We start from the raw sequence: 19,813 nt of genomic DNA, 5'->3' as shown, positions 1-19,813 counted from the left end.
GTCGGGCGAAGGTGGGAGTTATGGGGTCACGGAGCCTGGTGCGTGAGAGTACATGAGCTGCAGAGTTTGGGATGATCTGCAGCTTGTGAAGGGAAGAGTTGGGAAGGCCGATGAGGAGTTCCCGTAATAAAGTCTTGATGTGACGAATGCACGGGTGAGGGTCTCGGCAGCCTGAGGGGTGAGGCAGTGACGGAGTCTGGCAATGTTGCGGAGGTGGTGGTAGGCAGTGCCGGCCATGGTGCGGATGTGGGGGAGAAAGGACAGTTCAGGGTCAAACAAGACCCCCAGGTTCCTGACTGGCTCAGTGAGGTTGAGTGTGTAGCTGTAGAGGCTGATGCTGCCAGTGCCTGAGGTGCGGAGGTGCTGGCGTGAGCCAATCAGGAGGGCCTCGGTCTTGCTGACATTGAGTTGGAGAAAGTTGTCTCTCGTCCAGGACTTGATGTCGAACAGGCACTTTACAGTGCATTCCTTGCAACGCTTTGAGACATCCCCGACATGAAAGGTACTGTATCAAATGTAAGGATTATAATAATTATTGTTATGCAGTGACTTCCTGCAAAGTGGATCTGTGTAAATATAAAGAGGACTTGGTTTAGATACACGTTCTCAACAGGGAAATCCTGCACCCACTCACCCACCCACCAAGCTTCCACAAATTTGCCAGAGAACTGCCAACACCTTTGGAATTGTATCTACCAGCAATACTAACTCCCTCAGAGGAACACAACTTGGCACAAGATTTGTAGGAATAACATTTTCCAGATCTGGTTTGTATTACGTTCATCAATGAAACATGGTTATGTCTGTTAGCATTAAAAGATACGATCAGTGAAATACTGAAGTATATAATAGTTTCAAATTTGTACCCATTGACTTTCAACAGGAATTGGATAGATATTTGAAAGGAATAATGTGCTGCCCAGGAATAATGGTGTGAGAGAGAGAGAGAGAGAGAGAGAATCTTGGATATACATTTGTGGAGATTGTTAAACATCTGTCGTGTTTTCCAGAGGAGAGGGGAGTCACACATTGGATTACAGATTCCCATCTGATTGAATGTGTTGATACATATTTATATATTTATGTAGAGGAGAAAGGAAGCTCTATGGTAAGTGGGTCAGAGACCACAGGGTTTGCCCCTGAGGGGAGGCAGAGACCCCCTGAACCCCTGAGCAGATCAGAGGCTCCACCTGGGACTCACCACTGCGACTTGCGACTGCGTGTCTTTGGCTAAAATCCACTCGTGTTCGCTTGTGGTGTCGCTGATCCCTCGACATCAAGTCAGAGTTGGTTACCCTGAACCTCAGAGGAATCCCCTTCTCTCTCTCTCTCTCTCTCTCTCCACTCTGGGTGATTATGAGAGAGAGAGAGTGGGGGGGAGTGAGGGACAGACAGACAGAGCGAGAGGGGAGTGAGAGAGAGATAGAGATAAAGAGTGAGAGAGAGAGAGAGAGAACTTACTATTGGAACTCATTTTGAGTGTTGAAGTAAAAGTTACCATTTGGGTTTAAGGCATCAGCACAGACACTACTGTACTGTACTGTCATCTACTGCGCTGTACTCCTGTACTGTACTGTACTGTACTCCTGTACTGCACTGTACTCCTGTACTGTACTGTACTCCTGTACTGTACTCCTGTACTGTACTGTACTCCTGTACTGTACTCCTGTACTGTACTCCTGTACTGTACTGTACTCATGTACTGTACTGCACTGTACTCCTGTACTGTACTCCTGTACTGCACTGTACTCCTGTACTGTACCGCACTGTACTCCTGTACTGTACTCCTGTACTGCACTGTACTCCTGTACTGTACTCCTGTACTGCACTGTACTCCTGTACTGCACTGTACTGTACTCCTGTACTGTACTGCACTGTACTCCTGTACTGTACTGCACTGTACTCCTGTACTGTACTGCACTGTACTCCTGTACTGTACTGCACTGTACTCATGTACTGTACTCCTGTACTGTACTCCTGTACTGCACTGTACTCCTGTACTGTACTCATGTGCTGTACTGTACTCCTGTACTGTACTGCACTGTACTCATGTACTGTACTCCTGTACTGTACTCCTGTACTGTACTCCTGTACTGTACTGTACTCCTGTACTGCACTGTACTCCTGTGCTGTACTCCTGTGCTGTACTGTGCTGTACTCCTGTACTGTACTCCTGTACTGCACTGTACTTCTGTACTGTACTCCTGTACTGTACTGTACTCCTGTGCTGTACTGTACTCCTGCACTGTACTCCTGTGCTGTACTCCTGTGCTGTACTCCTGTACTGTACTCCTGTGCTGTACTGTACTCCTGCACTGTACTCCTGTGCTGTACTCCTGTGCTGTACTCCTGCACTGTACTCCTGTGCTGTACTCCTGTGCTGTACTCCTGTGCTGTACTCCTGCACTGTACTCCTGTGCTGTACTCCTGTACTGTACTCCTGTGCTGTACTCCTGTACTGTACTCCTGTGCTGTACTCCTGTGCTGTACTCCTGCACTGTACTCCTGTGCTGTACTCCTGTGCTGTACTCCTGTGCTGTACTCCTGTACTGTACTCCTGTGCTGTACTGTACTCCTGCACTGTACTCCTGTGCTGTACTCCTGTGCTGTACTCCTGTACTGTACTCCTGTGCTGTACTCCTGTGCTGTACTCCTGCACTGTACTCCTGTACTGTACTCCTGTACTGTACTCCTGTGCTGTACTCCTGTACTGTACTCCTGTGCTGTACTCCTGTACTGTACTCCTGTGCTGTACTCCTGCACTGTACTCCTGTGCTGTACTCCTGTGCTGTACTCCTGTGCTGTACTCCTGTACTGTACTCCTGTGCTGTACTCCTGTGCTGTACTCCTGCGCTGTACTCCTGTACTGTACTCCTGTGCTGTACTCCTGCACTGTACTCCTGTGCTGTACTCCTGCGCTGTACTCCTGCACTGTACTCCTGTGCTGTACTCCTGTGCTGTACTCCTGCACTGTACTCCTGTGCTGTACTCCTGTGCTGTACTCCTGCACTGTACTCCTGTGCTGTACTCCTGTGCTGTACTCCTGCGCTGTACTCCTGCACTGTACTCCTGTGCTGTACTCCTGTGCTGTACTCCTGCACTGTACTCCTGTGCTGTACTCCTGTACTGTACTCCTGTGCTGTACTCCTGCACTGTACTCCTGTGCTGTACTCCTGTACTGTACTCCTGTGCTGTACTCCTGTACTGTACTCCTGTGCTGTACTCCTGTACTGTACTCCTGTGCTGTACTCCTGTGCTGTACTCCTGCGCTGTACTCCTGCACTGTACTCCTGTGCTGTACTCCTGTGCTGTACTCCTGTACTGTACTCCTGTACTGTACTGTACTCCTGTACTGTGCTGTACTCCTGTGCTGTGCTGTGCTGTGCTGTGCCCCACCAGCCCTGGTCCAGTTTCAGGGCAGGGAGACAGACCAGAGAAGGTTAAGTTGCCTCTGTGAGTGTGAACGCTGTTACAAACTTCTTTTTAAAAAGGTAGGAATGTCCTTCGTCCTTTATGTGTGTCACTTGGATTTGATTATTTCGTCTCGTTTTTCCTGTATGTGAATATGTCATATCTATATGTTTATGTATAAGTGCAATGATTTTATTGTCTTGAATGCATTACTGTGTTTGTTGTCGATCTGATTGGAGTGGAACTGAGCAACAACACAATGGCTTAGATCTGACATGTGTTTGTATGTGTATGTGTGTATTTGTATGTGTGTGTGTTTGTATGTGTGTGTTTGCATGTGTATGTGTGTTTGTATGTGTATGTGTGTGTTTGTATGTGTATGTGTGTGTTTGTATGTGTATGTTTGTGTGTGTTTGTATGTGTATGTTTGTGTGTGTTTGTATGTGTATGTTTGTGTGTGTTTGTATGTGTATGTTTGTGTGTGTTTGTATGTGTATGTTTGTGTGTGTTTGTGGTATTTCAACTACTTTAGCTGCAATCACTCCTCTCCTGGAAGCTTTTTATGAGTTATGTTCCAGGGCTAACTTGCACGTTGTTCCAATTGTTTAACGAATATCATTGCCCATTATTTGCAACGTGAAATATTTGATTTTTTTTGTGTGTGGATTAGTATTCACAGGCACTGGAGATACTGTAAATAACTCACTGAGTCATTTGATTTATCCAATTTTCCCCCTTTAAATCGACCGTAAATAGATGTTTAGTAAATATAATACAGATATTGTATATTATATACACAATATACAATAATTGTATCGGGTATTTGTATTCTATCTGAAATAAACTATCTATATTATATATAATACAAAACAATACAAATATTGTATTGGACAAGAGGGTGTTAAGGACAACAGATCCATTATATATAAGAATGTTTTATATATAAATATATTTAATGTATGTTATATATATCGTTTGTTTAATGATGAATGTTAGATTCTAATGGTAAGATAATGTTATGTATAATAAATGTTTTGTACACTATATTATAGATGCCATCTGTGTATAAATCATTGATGTTAGTTTCCTGAGTTTGCTGTGAGTGCCTTTATATAAAGTAATAACACAATATATATATATATGTATATATGTTTTCTATTGCTTTCCAGACATCCAGAAGCGTCACCAGGTCATGAGATGTCCCTTTCTATGAAATTCTGGATGGAGTGAGTGAGGAATAGAGAGAGGGAGAGGGAGAGCCTGGGAAAGGGAGGGAAATAGAGGAAGAGGTCTGACTGTGCTTTGGTGTGTGAGGGAGAGAGAGAGAGAGAGGGGTTGTGTTGTGGACTCTGCACTACACTTTGTCGGGGATTTTGACCCTCAATGACTTGTCAGGAGGCAGCAGAGGATGTGGGATCAATGCAGAGTGCCCCCAGCACCAGCACCAGCAGCACCAGCAGCAGCAGCACCAACACCACCACCAGCAGCAGCACCAGCAGCACCAACACCAGCAGCAGCCCCAGCAGCAGCACCAGCAGCACCAACACCACCAGCAGCCCCAGTACCAGCACCACTAGCAGCCCCAGCACCAGCAGCACCAACACCACCACCACCAGCAGCCCCAGCACCACCAGCAGCCCCAGCACCAGCAGCACCAGCAGCCCCAGCACCAGCAGCACCAACACCACCAGCAGCCCCAGTACCAGCACCACTAGCAGCCCCAGCACCAGCAGCACCAACACCACCAGCACAAGCAGCAGCAGCACCACCAGGAGCAGCACCAGCCCAGCACCAGGAGCACCAGCAGCACCAGCACCAGCAGCCCGAGCACCAGGAGCAGCACCAGCACCAGCACCAGCAGCCCGAGCACCAGGAGCAGCACCAGCACCAGCAGCCCGAGCACCAGGAGCAGCACCAGCAGCAGCAGCAGCGCTGGAAGGACCGCAGAGGGAGAGCAGAGCCACACACCGACAGCGAGGAGACACCTCCAGACCGCAGGTACACAACTTGTCCATCATTTGCTTATTCCTAATGCTGTTCAGAAATCCAGTGATATGTGACAACATTTGTGGTGTCGGTGACCCCCACAGTATCCTCAAGAACCTGACATGAACCACTTATCTTTACAGACGTATAGTATAATATGAGTATATACATATCAATAAAGATTATAACATGTATATAATACATATATTTATTATATATACATATATTATATTATAAATATATTGCATATATAGTCTGAATACTAATTAACGTTAGATTCTATTATGTAATAAATGTTTTGTATAATATGGCACATATATATTTTATATATTGTCTGTATAATAATAATAATAATAAATAATAATATTATTTAGAATTGTAGAATGAATGCGAGACCCTACACAGTTCTCGGCTGGAAAGCAACAACAAAAAAAGTAACGTTATTCGTTTTGTAAATTCATGAGAAAGTCGTGTCCTGAACCTTTCTGGATTGTTTTGAAACTTTTTATAAAACTTCCTGACTTACTCACAATGAGGTTTCTATTGTAAGATTAATAACTTATGTATGTGTTCCTCCTTATCAAGTCTCGCAGCACAGAGAGACATTCAGAGACACACAGAGAGAGAGAGAGAGAGTGTGTTTGTATGTGGGTGTCAGATAGAAACAGTACAATATCACAAAACGTTTAAATAATATTTTTTTTAATAGTTACAATGTTTGGGGACTATCTCCGAATATTACAGAAACTATTTACTCCTTATTTTGGAGTTGTTACATAGTAAAACTTATATCAATGCGAACATTACTAAATGCATAGTAACTTTGTTTTGATCATCAAGTCTTTAACACGATCTGTTGTACATATATATACACATTTGAAGAAACATTTAGTGTATCTAAATTCGCTAAAATCGTTTGATCGTCTCAAGAAAGTAACTCGAGAATAATAATAATATTTTTTTCATTTCTTGAATCTGTTTTTTTTGTTTGAGAAACAATAATAATAATAATCCCGGCATTTGATACAGCGCCTTATCACGTCGTCGAGACGTCTCAAAGCGCTTCACAGGGTATACTGTAAAGTGAATTAACTGTATATTTTCTGGGCAAAACTCGGCAGCTAATTGCGCACAGCGTGTGTGTATATTCTGTCTCTCTCTCTCTCTCTTTATCATCTTTGTGTGTGTTTGTGGAGGGCTTCAGAATCTCTTTCTCTCTCTCGGTATTAAATAGGATTTCACTTGCATTTCAAGCAAAACAATTTTTTATTTTATTTAAAAACATATTTATCCAAAAAATAATATATCCAAGTAATTTTTTTCTAGTAAGCTATATAAAGTAAATTTTCGATTTCAGAGCATTACTAGGGGAAAAGAGAGACATTGTTAATATAAAAATATCATCATTTCTTTAAGACTTATTAAACATTGTAATGGTAGCACAATGTTTTGGTGATCCTGTATATATTTTTATATGTGTGTGTGAATATATTTATATTTGTTATATATGTATTCATACAATGTATATAATAAAGGTATAACAATAATAATTTCTAAAACAAAGTATCACAGTTACTATTGAAAAAAAATCTTCTTTTTCTATATATATATATATTTAAAAAAAAGCAAATTGTTGAAAGACCATAGAAAGTCAAGGCTCTTGACTTTTAATATAAGACATATACTAAAAGTTCTATTGACGTTAATAATAATAATAATAATCCCTGCATTTAACATAGGCGTTATTATCCCTGGAAAACAATCCACCAATTGACTGCCAACCTTCCCAGGTCACCTTCATAAGAATTTTACTATAGATCATTTGTTTGTCAAAAACTGGAATAGAATCAGCAAAGCAGATATACCGACTCCAGGACATACAGTAACATTGTGTTAAAAGTTCAGATATGCAATAAACATGAGAAAAAAATAACTTGGTGTTTACTGATAGAAACATGGGCACGCACACACACCCCCACCCACACACCCACCCACACCCCCCCCACCCACACACACCCCCACCCACACACACACCCACCCCACCCACACCCCCCACACCCACACACACCCACGCAGCCATCCACCCACACCCCCCCCCACACCCACACACACCCCCCCACACCCACACACACACCCACCCACACACACACCCCCCCACACCACCCACCCACCCCCCCACACACACCCACGCACCCATACACCCACACACCCATCCCCCCCCCCCCCCACACACACACACAGGAATTCATTTAGCATCATCAATAAAAGAAAGTGCTTTAAAAGATTTGTCTTGTAAACTGACTAAACATTTCACACTCTAGCCAAGTGCAAAACACAAAACATACTGTAAAGTGTAGTGACTGGTGTTTTGTGGGGAAACCCGGCAGCCAATTGCGCACAGCAGCGTCCCACAAACAGCCGTGGATTGAGTGACCAAATTATTATTATTTTAAGGAATTATTACCCCAGAAAAGGATCCGCCAATTTACTACAACGGGTTCCTACTTCTGCTGGTAAACAGAGGCGTGTGTGTGGAATAAGGAAACTTGCCTAAGTTTCACCCGGCGCAGGTATCGAACCCGGGTCCTCTACGAAATGTCTCAAAGTGCTTCACAAAATATACTGTGAAGTGAATTGACTGTAATATTTTGTGGGCGAAACGCGGCAGCCAATTGCGCCATATTAATGTAAACAGCTGTTGAAGTAAATTAAAAAAACTGTTTCAAAGATTTTTCTACAAATGGCTGTTGATTATACCATTAACCTTTGGAAATAGGCGTTTCATTACCCCAGTCCTGAAGTGTGACCTGATACGATGCTCCTGCTAAGTTGATCTCCATTTTCTTGGCTAGACATCGCATCTGGCTTCAGCCAAGGTCAGTGTTTGACAACATCAAGACAACATTTGAACCCGAGTCTTGCCAGGTCATGGCATCTCCCTTCATTTCATGTGACAATAGCAGTGATATCCACAGTGAATTTGTGCACATTATTGATCTCAAGAGAAAATGACGACTTGGTTTTTATAACAACTGTAAACATCAACAACAACTTGCCTTTACACAGCGCCTCACACGCAGGGTAGAGTCCCAGAGCGCTTGACAGTGGAGGAGCACAGCATCGAGCCGGGGTGGGGGGGAGGAGGGTGAACATAGGCACAGTCGAAGAGGAAGGTCCGGACATGAAGTTGGGGAAGGAGGGGACAAAGTGGAGGCATTGAGGAAAAGTGTTCCAAAGTGCAATGCTGATACAGTCACTGTCAGAGACAAGAGAGAGAGAGAGAGGAATGAGAGTGTGTTTGCAAAAGGATTTTGTTGTTGATGTTTTGATCGTATATAGTATAGCATTTACAGGACCTTTAAGGTATTATTTTATGCACCAAAAATCTCTTAACAGAACTGCTATTGGGCACAAAAACATGCAAAACACACGTGTATGTATGTATGTATGTATGTATGTATGTGTGTGTGTGTGTGTGTATGTAATAGTAATACTTGCATTTGATATAGCACCTTATCACACCTTCGAGATGTCTCAAAGTGCTTCACAGAATATACTGTAAAGTGTAGTGACTGTATTTTGTGAGCGATGTATGTGTGTATGTGTCCTAGACCAATTGACATGGACCTGGCGTGTAGTTGGAGGAGTAGATATGGGGTATGGGTGTTTCACCAATAGAATATTTCCCTCTAGCAATGAGTTAAACATTTTTGGGTGCACCAGTGTTTGTGTTTGGAGAGAAATCGCATTGCCCTCCCCCTCCCTTCCTGATCTACCCACTTTCCAGGAACTTTCCAAGAATCCAGTCACGTGAAAATATTTTGTCAACCAGCCACCAGCTTAAAGCAAGGCTAACAAACAACTAGCGGAATACGCAGTCAATTCAGCACTGTAGCTTACTGTAGCGTAGTGAGTGATTAGGGCACTCGCCTCGCAAGCGAGAAGACCTGGGGTTGATTCCCGGGCAGGACGACACCTAAAGCAAGTTTCCTTACTCCACACACTGTTTACCAGCAGTCAGTAGGAACCCGGTTGTTAGCTGATCGGTGGATTGTTTTTCCGGGGGTAATAATCCGTAAAAAAAAATTGGTCTAAAGATTGCTGTAGGTAATTGGCTGCCACATTTCATCCACAAAATACAGTCAGTTCACCTTCCAGTATATTCTGTGAAGGGAATATCTCCCTATGTACTCTATCAAAGCCCCTCATAATTTTTAACACTGCTATTAAATACCCCCTCAACCTTCTCTGCTTGAAAGGAGAACAATCCCAGTCTCTCTACGTAACTGAAGTCCCACAGAATATACAGTCAATTCACCTTATAGTAATACCCTGTGAAGCGCTTTGAGTCGTCTCGAAGACATGAGAAGGCTCTATATCAAATGCAAAGATTATTATTATTATATAATGCATTTAGATGTCTTGAAATAGTAGTTACTAGTTATATAACTGCCTTGTTTTAACAGTCAGTCCACCTTTAAGATTAGTGAGTAGTTACTTTTAGAGAACTGAGATGAATTTCCAGGAATCTTTAGAACTTTAGATTTGGGAAACACAAGATATTAAAGCGAGAATGACTTTTTTAAAAAAAAATGTTTACATATGTTTAATATGTGGGAAAGAGAGAGAGAGAGAGAGAGAGAGAAAATGAAAAAGAGAAAGAAAAAACAGAGAAAAGGATGAGAGGGAGTGAGCGAGTGTGCTTGAGACACTGATTTGTGAGATTCTGGTTGAAGTTGATGTTATTTCAACAGCTGTTGAAACGTTACAAGTTTAATACAATCTCCGCTTGGGTTTCGAAGTCGCTGTGATCAATGTAACTTCTAAAAATTATAATTAGAATCAAAATGAATTCCCTTCCAAACTGCTTTCGCATTAAATAGGTCCTGCATTAACTTAACTTAACAGGAAAGAGAGGTAGAGAGAGAGAGAGAGAGAGAGAGACAGACAGACAGACAGACAGACAGAACAGGGGAAATAATAACATAACTAGCAGGAGAGAGAGAGAGAGGGAGAGAGAGAGAAGGGAAAAAATAGAAATTTAGTAGAAGTTGGTAAAACGCCCAAAGTGGCATCTTGTTGTTTGTTAAATAAATAACAGGAGTCCCGTAGCTCAGTGATTAGAGCACTCACCCTGTAAGCGAGAGACCTGTGTTCGATTCCCGGCAGGGTGAAACCTTGGGCAAGTTTCCTTACTCCACACGCCTGATAATAATCCCTCAAGAAAAAAATAATAAAATTGGTTGCTTCAATCCACGGCTGTTTGTGGGACGCTGCTGTATGCAATTGGCTGCTGCATTTTGCCCACAAATATACAGTCAATTCACTTGACAGTATATTCCGTGAAGCGCTTTGAGTCGTCTCGAAGATGTGATGAGGCGCTGTATCAAATGCAACGATTATTATTAAAAATGTTTTGCATTTTCAGTCTCCCTCCATTCTCCATTCTCTCTTTCTCTCCAACTACCAGCAACACACACACAGCAATAGTTTTTGTTTTTGGTTAGTGATCAGAGTTGAAAAATATTTAAACTCAAAAGTCTAATAATAATAATTATGGACACACAACACAAACACAAAAGTTGAATGAATGCACAGTTGTCTGATACAAAATAAATGGCGACAGTTTGGGAAAAACTGATTTTGAATCTCCCAGTGAATCGTTGGAGTCTAAAAATGAGGCATTTTTTCTTTTTTTTTCTATCGACTTTTAACCTTTGAAAAACTATTTTGTGTGTGTGTGTATATTCTGTCTCTCTCTCTCTCTCTCTCTTTATCATCTTTGTGTGTGTTTGTGGAGGGCTTCAGAATCTCTTTCTCTCTCTCGGTATTAAATAGGATTTCACTTGCATTTCAAGCAAAACAATTTTTTATTTTATTTAAAAACATATTTATCCAAAAAATAATATATCCAAGTAATTTTTTTCTAGTAAGCTATATAAAGTAAATTTTCGATTTCAGAGCATTACTAGGGGAAAAGAGAGACATTGTTAATATAAAAATATCATCATTTCTTTAAGACTTATTAAACATTGTAATGGTAGCACAATTTTTTGGTGATCCTGTATATATTTTTATATGTGTGTGTGAATATATTTATATTTGTTATTTATATGTATTCATACAATGTATATAATAAAGGTATAACAATAATAATTTCTAAAACAAAGTATCACAGTTACTATTGAAAAAAAATCTTCTTTTTCTATATATATATATATTTAAAAAAAAGCAAATTGTTGAAAGACCATAGAAAGTCAAGGCTCTTGACTTTTAATATAAGACATATACTAAAAGTTCTATTGACGTTAATAATAATAATAATAATCCCTGCATTTAACATAGGCGTTATTATCCCTGGAAAACAATCCACCAATTGACTGCCAACCTTCCCAGGTCACCTTCATAAGAATTTTACTATAGATCATTTGTTTGTCAAAAACTGGAATAGAATCAGCAAAGCAGATATACCGACTCCAGGACATACAGTAACATTGTGTTAAAAGTTCAGATATGCAATAAACATGAGAAAAAAATAACTTGGTGTTTACTGATAGAAACATGGGCACGCACACACCCCCCCACACACACACCCATCCACCCAACCACACCCCCCCCCCACCCACACACACCCACGCACCCATCCACCCACACCCACACACCCATCCCCCCCACACACACACACAGGAATTCATTTAGCATCATCAATAAAAGAAAGTGCTTTAAAAGATTTGTCTTGTAAACTGACTAAACATTTCACACTCTAGCCAAGTGCAAAACACAAAACATACTGTAAAGTGTAGTGACTGCGTGTTTTGTGGGTGAAACCCGGCAGCCAATTGCGCACAGCAGCGTCCCACAAACAGCCGTGGATTGAGTGACCAAATTATTATTATTTTGAAGGAATTATTACCCCAGAAAAGTGATCCGCCAATTTACTACCAAGCGGGTTCCTACTTCCTGCTCGGTAAACAGAGGCGTGTGTGTGGAATAAGGAAACTTGCCTAAGGTTTCACCCGGCGCAGGTATCGAACCCGGGTCCTCTACGAAATGTCTCAAAGTGCTTCACAAAATATACTGTGAAGTGAATTGACTGTAATATTTTGTGGGCGAAACGCGGCAGCCAATTGCGCCATATTAATGTAAACAGCTGTTGAAGTAAATTTAAAAAACTGTTTCAAAATGGCGGAGAGATTTTTCTACAAATGGCTGTTGATTATACCATTAACCTTTGGAAATAGGCGTTTCATTACCCCAGTCCTGAAGTGTGACCTGATACGATGCTCCTGCTAAGTTGATCTCCATTTTCTTGGCTAGACATCGCATCTGGCTTCAGCCAAGGTCAGTGTTTGACAACATCAAGACAACATTTGAACCCGAGTCTTGCCAGGTCATGGCATCTCCCTTCATTTCATGTGACAATAGCAGTGATATCCACAGTGAATTTGTGCACATTATTGATCTCAAGAGAAAATGACGACTTGGTTTTTATAACAACTGTAAACATCAACAACAACTTGCCTTTACACAGCGCCTCACACGCAGGGTAGAGTCCCAGAGCGCTTGACAGTGGAGGAGCACAGCATCGAGCCGGGGTGGGGGGGAGGAGGGTGAACATAGGCACAGTCGAAGAGGAAGGTCCGGACATGAAGTTGGGGAAGGAGGGGACAAAGTGGAGGCATTGAGGAAAAGTGTTCCAAAGTGCAATAATAATAATCCTTGCATTTGATACAGCGCCTTATCACATCTTCAAGACGTCTCAAAGCGCCTCATAGAACATACCATAAAGTGTGGTGACTGTGTATTTTGTGGGCAATAATGTGGCCGCCAATTGCACACAGCTCTGCAGATCCACTCGCTTGCGAGGCGAGTGCTGTAACCACTGCACTACAGGACTTCTTCAATTATAAAGAAATAAAAACTACTGATAACCATGTAAATCACTGCCCTAACTCCCTACATTAGCAAGTAGGTGGTCACAGGGTCTGTGTGTCTTAAAACCAGGGACCCTGTGGGTACGTGAGCCAATTACAGATGTCAGTGACAACTTAGTTGCCCAACATTTCACGCGTTGCCGGGAATTGAACCCAGGTCCTCTCGCTCGCGTGGCGAGTGGTCTCACCACTGAGCTACAAGTTAAAGTGAAGTGCAATCTTGTTTATTATAATCATTATTTTGTCGTTGATCTTATTCGTATCGGTTGTGATCGCTCCTTCTTTGCATTTTTTAAGATATATATAGGAGTGAAACAGAATTAAAATGATGATCTCGTTACAGTACCAATTAATGCAAAACACAACCGATATCTTTGCTGTAACTGATATTAATGTCAAAACATCCTCCTATTTGTATTTCATTATTTTTGTATTTTGTGTATTTTTTCATTAAAAAAAGTTTGTCGTCCAAAAGTAGCCCAATATTAGGCATTGCCTACTGTGGGTAACAGAGTGGCCAATTAAGGTGAGTGCATTGGAAACTATATAATAAGATCTTATTATAAGAAAAAAACAGGTTTAAATTAAAAATAATTTAACTTATTATTTCAAACTTGTTTAAATATTGTATTGTGCTTAATTTATTACCAAACCAGCGTTAAAAGAAATCATTTAAATGTGCGTTTATTCCTTTTAAGATTATTTAGAAATAATTATTAAACAACAACAAGATTCCATTTATAGAGCGCCTTTCACGTCAGGAGGACGTCCCGAGGCGCTGGACAGTTGGGTCAGGACCCGAGCATTGGGGGGGAAATGGTCCGGGTGAGGGGAGGGGAGGGAGCGAGGAGGGGGGAAATGGTCAGGGTGAGGGGAGGGAAGGGAGGGAGCGAGGAGGGGGGAATGGTCAGGGTGAGGGTGAGGGTGAGGGCGAGGGTGGGAGTGATGTGGTCGCGGTGTCTGGTGCGGGACAGTACAGGAGCTGCAGAGTTCTGGATGACCTGCAGTGTGGAGGGAGGGCCGGGAAGGCCGGCGAGGAGAGAGTTCCCATAGTCCAGCCTTGAGGTGATAAAGGTGTGGACCAGAGTTTCAGCCGCGTGAGGGGTGAGGTAGTGGCCATGTCCCGGAGGTGATGGAAGGCGGTGCCGGTTGTGGTGCGGATATGAGGGAGAAAGGAAAGCTCAGGGTAGAACAGAACCCCGAGGTTCCTGATGGCTTTGAGAGGTGGAGAGTGCGGAGCTGATGGTGTCAGCGCCTGAGGTGCGGAGGCGCTGACGTGAGCCAATCAGGAGAGCCTCAGTTTGGCACACGTTGAGCTGAAGAAAGTTGTCTCTCGTCCAGGACTCGATGTCGGACAGACAGCTGTCAGGACATCGGGGGTCGTGGTGTTGAGGGTAGAGGAGGAAAGGTAGAGTTGGGTGTCATCCGCATACATGTGGGAGTGACCCCCATATCTGCGGATGATGTCACCACAGGGGGAGCATATAGAGGGTGACGAGGAGGAGACCGAGGACAGAGCCCTGAGGGACACCGCACGAGACAGTGCGGGGGGTGGAGGAGAAGCCATTCGTGGAAACAAAGTGAAGACGGTGGGAGAGGTAAATTACTCTTAATAATAAATAAATACAATTTCAAAAAAGTAAATCACAGTAATAGCCCAAAAAAAACAATTGGGGCGTGAAGGAGCCCAAAGGGGCGTGAAACAAGCCCAATGAGGCGTGAAACAAGCCCAAAGGGGGCGTGAAACCGTCCAATAAGGGGCGTGAAACAAGCCCAAAAAGGGGCGTGAACGCGCCCAAAGGGGGCGTGAAACCCGCCCAAACCCGGCCGCACTGCCGTCCAGACGCAGTTTCCGGAGGGACCACTTCCGGCGGCGGCAAAATGGCGGCGGCGGTGTCGCGGTCTGTGTTGACGTCTCTCCGGTCGGGAGGTCCCGCCGCGACTGTGAGAGGTCAGAGCCCGGGGGGGGGGGGGGGGTATCACTGTAATAATAAACTCGGGCTCAGCGGGGGGGGGGCATCAGGGGGACAACAGGACCCTGAGGGAGGGTCCTGAGGGAGGGTCTGAGGGAGGCCCCTGAGGGAGGGTCCTGAGGGAGGCCCCTGAGGGAGGGTCCTGAGGGAGGGTCTGAGGGAGGCCCCTGAGGGAGGGTCTGAGGGAGGCCCCTGAGGGAGGGTCCTGAGGGAGGGTCTGAGGGAGGCCCCTGAGGGAGGGTCTGAGGGAGGCCCCTGAGGGAGGGTCTGAGGGAGGCCCCTGAGGGAGGGTCCTGAGGGAGGGTCTGAGGGAGGGTCTGAGGGAGGCCCCTGAGGGAGGGTCCTGAGGGAGGGTCTGAGGGAGGCCCCTGAGGGAGGGTCTGAGGGAGGCCCCTGAGGGAGGGTCTGAGGGAGGCCCCTGAGGGAGGGTCTGAGGGAGGGTCCTGAGGGAGGGTCCTGATGTGATTGTGATATAAACACTATGATCTCCCGCAGGTCGGTCACCAGTCCCTGAACCTCAAAATCACAATCAGCTAAACCACCAACTAGTGACTGGCCTCCTGGTTGGGGGGGTGGGCGGGGGGGGTGTGAGAGGGGTGTCCTCGGAGCTGAGTTGGCCTTAAGGTGACCCCCAATGGTCCCCAGGGTGACCTGCCTGGTAATGGAATATCGGATTCAAGCCCCCACCCTGTGCCGGTCTCTAGTCCGGTTCCTGAGCCTGGAGGGGCCGCAGTGTCCCAGGGCACAGTCCGGCCCGACTCATCAGCAGGACCTGGAAGGGCCGACCAGTCACTGGGGACAGGGAATCCTCCCCCTCAGCTCCTGGTAACCCCACAGCCAAAGCCCTAACTAACAGGGAGGGGGGTCCTGGCTGGACAAGCAGTGGGAAAGCTGCCAGACAGTGCGCTCTCTCTCTCTCTCAACAGCAAGCTGTGAGGTTTTAGTTGGTTAGACTCCAGCAGTTCCCCCAATTCTGGGCTCCCCCCAAGCCTTGGCTCTTGCCAACCTGCGCCTAATACTTTGCTGAATCAGGTAAGCAGGATGCATCCCTCCAGGGAGAGAGAGAGATTCCATTCCAACAATCTACCGATTGGGATTTCCATGTGTAGGTGGGAGGCCTGGAACCCTCAGCTTGGTTTGGAGACTCTTAAGCAACGGTGATGGGTTTCCGCAAGTGTTCAGACACCCGACTGACCCAAGAAAATGTTTACATTGGGTTATGTTGTTACGGTACTTTCTGAAGCAGGTTCAATAGCCAGGAGCTCAATATCAAATTTTATTATTAAATAGTTATTACCAGGGCAGCAGATGAGATTGAGAAAGTCTGTGCTTCCTTGGGGAGCAGGGCAAATTATATTAGCATTGTGGATTTAATTTTATTACTATGACCAATTCTTTCCACATGTAAAGTTATTGTAGGAGTCAGACGATCGCTTGGGTTTGTGAAACTTGCCTTTGGAAGAAATACAGCTTCTGCATGTCCTGGAATATTTACTAACTTTTAATTTTAATTCGCTGCCACACCTTGCACATACACAATATACAGTCAATTCACTTTACAGTATATTCTGTGAAGTGCTTTGAGACGTCTCGACGACGTCACTACATCAAATGCAAGGATTATAATTAATAATAACTTTTGGTAAATTTATGTCCATTCTGAGGAAAAGAGAACCAATATGACATTTCTGGGAGTCAAAACCTTAACCATCTCCTGGCTGTCCCAAGTGAAGGGTACTATATAATTGCAAATTGTTGTTGTAAAAAATACTCCAAATGATTAACTGAATCCCGAGTAAGATAACCAGCCTGCGAACCCTTGTGGTAGGAGCTGAGACTAATTGCAGTTGTACCCTGTGCAGGTGGAGTTACAGGTTCTGTTTGTCACAAGTCGACATATACGTACTCTGCTCTTCCCAATGATTACAACTGGTGAGTGCTTGTATTTTTTGTTTGCCTATAAGCCAATATTTTAATAGCACATTTACTCAGTGCTTTTCATGTCGGGAGGTCGTCCCAAGGCGCTGGACAGTCAGGGATTTGGACCTGGGCTAGGGGTTGGGATCAAGAGGGGTGGAAGGCAGGGAGGGGGGGGGTGGAGGGTGGCTGAAGGCGCATTTGAAGAGGAGGGTCTTGAGTCGTGCCTTGAAGGAGGCGAGGGAGGGAGCGATGTGAAGGGACTGTGGGATGGAGTTCCAAAGGGTGGGGGGCAGAGAGGCTGAAGACCTGACCGTTAATTATTAACAATAATATAAATGTTCTTCTTTTGGCAGTAAAGTGGACCTTGCTCTGACATCAGATAGAAAGACGATAGTTTGTTACCACCCATCAGTGGACGTTCTATATGAACACACCAAGGTAGACAAGATTATCGTGTTACTGTGTGTTTTTCTTCTATGGTGTAATAATAATAATCCTTGCATTTGATATAACGCCTTATGTCTTCGAGACGCCTCACACAATATAATGTAAAGTGCATTGACTGTATTTTGTGGGGGAAACATGGCAGCCAATTGCACACAGCAGTGTCCCATAGATATGTGTTGTGTTTTATAGCCTATTCCACGTCTGTCCCCTGTGGAGAACAAAGAGGAAACCCATGAGCAGGTACTCAAGGCCAGATTAGAGACAGAAATGCTACGCAATAAACCAGCTCCGACAATTGAAGAACTCAGCAAAATGTTCTATACAACCAAGCATCGCTGGTTTCCAATTGGACAGTAAGTGTGTTTGTTATCGCTTGGTAAATAATGACCACAACAGACAAGTCACTTGGGGCAGGGAATTCTCCCGCTCAGCTCCTGTTAACGCTGCAGCCAAATCCCTGATGGGCAGGATGATCCTAGCTGGACAAGTAGCGGGAAAGCTGGCCAGACAGCAATATCAATGGCCAAGCTGTGTGGGTTTAGCTGGTTAGACTCCAGCAGTTACCCCAACGCACACTCTGGCCTCCCCCCAAGCCTTGGCTCTTACCAACCTGCGCCTAATACTCTCCAGAATTAGGTAAACAGGATGTGTCCCTCCAGGGGGAGAGAGAGAGAGCTCATTCCATTCCAATAATCTCTCTTGGATTTCCATGTGTAGGTGCATGTATGGAAATCTCAAGACAATAATCCTTGCATTTGATTCAGCGCCTCATCACATCTTCTAGCTGTCTTAAAGCGCTTCACAAAATATACTGTAAAGTGAATCGACTGTATTTTGTGGGTGAAACCACGACTTTGGTCACCCTCCCTGCCCTCCACCCCTCTTGATTCCAACCCCCAGCTTGGGTCCAAATCCCTGACTGTCTAACACCTTGGGGCATCTTCCCTACGTGAAAGGTGCTGTGTAAATGACATTTGTTGTTGATTAAGATTTCTACTAAAGTTTCACTAGTAACAGCACAGTTTGGTACTCCTGTATGTACTCATTTCTATTGTGAATGTTCGCAGATCTATGAGGACAGAATGAAAGTTTTATCTATTTTGTTTTGAAGGTATCGCAGACGAAGGATAAAGGCTAATCCTCCAAAAGATCGATAACACAGCTTCATTTCGGGCTGTGAACTATTGTATTAAAAAAAGGATTTAATAATAACTTGTGTTCCATTGAACTTCATATCCATTGATGTACGTTCAATTCACTTTACATCATATTCTGTGAAGCGCTTTGAGACTTCTAGAAGACGTGAAAAGTGCTCTATCAAATTTAAGGATTATTATTATTACATTACCTTTGGAAAGAAATTTTCCCACATGAAATGTTTTCAAAGCCATGGGAAAGATCAATCCAGACCGACTAGTGAATGAGTGATTGTCTTCAGGACAGGATGTAATTCTGACCTAATAAAATATTACCTCAGATTTGTATTGAGAAACCATTTGAGCTTTTATTCAGCCACTTTTTCTGGAAGTGGGTTACAACAACAACAACTTGCACTTACATAGCGCCCCTCCCGCAGAGTAGCATCCCAGAGCGCTTACTGTTCCAGAGACATTAACTCCTTCATTACTCAAGTGATGTTCTTGATGTGTGACTCAAGCCGGTGAGTGTTGGCAGGCTACTCAAACAAAAAGAGGTTGTTTATCACAGTGGAATAGTTGGATCTTATTGTTGTGCTTCTAAGGAGAGCTAAATGAGGTAAATTCCTGCTGTGTCTCAGTTGGGTCTTGTCAAAGAATCTTACAGCACAGAAGGAGGCCATTCGGCCCATTGTGCCTGTGCCGGCTCTTTAAAAGAGCCACCAATAGTCCCACTCTTCTGCTCTTCGATAGCCCAGCACATTATTCCTTTTCAAATATCTATCCAATTCCTGTTTGAAAGTCAATGGGTACAAATTTGAAACTTATTATATACTTCAGTATTTCACTGATCGTATCTTTTAATGCTAACAGACATAACCATGTTTCATTGATGAACGTAATACAAACCAGATCTGGAAAATGTTATTCCTACAAATCTTGTGCCAAGTTGTGTTCCTCTGAGGGAGTTAGTATTGCTGGTAGATACAATTCCAAAGGTGTTGGC

The 19,813-nt window shown here is 43.9% G+C and overlaps 1 protein-coding gene across 1 annotated transcript; it reads left to right on the top strand.

Annotated features, from left to right (window-relative positions):
• Positions 1-15,209: 15,209 nt before the first annotated feature.
• mrpl42 (mitochondrial ribosomal protein L42) lies at positions 15,210-19,146 on the top strand. The gene is given in 5 exon segments (NM_001292558.1): positions 15,210-15,282; positions 17,167-17,236; positions 17,578-17,662; positions 17,861-18,024; positions 18,783-19,146. Coding segments are annotated over 5 exon segments (435 nt in total). The 5' UTR covers positions 15,210-15,212; the 3' UTR covers positions 18,829-19,146.
• Positions 19,147-19,813: the final 667 nt, after the last annotated feature.

Source organism: Callorhinchus milii, unplaced genomic scaffold (genome assembly GCF_018977255.1).
Source record: "Callorhinchus milii isolate IMCB2004 unplaced genomic scaffold, IMCB_Cmil_1.0 Scaffold5, whole genome shotgun sequence".
NCBI lineage: Eukaryota > Metazoa > Chordata > Chondrichthyes > Chimaeriformes > Callorhinchidae > Callorhinchus > Callorhinchus milii.
This window is presented reverse-complemented; position numbering and strand designations above follow the sequence as displayed.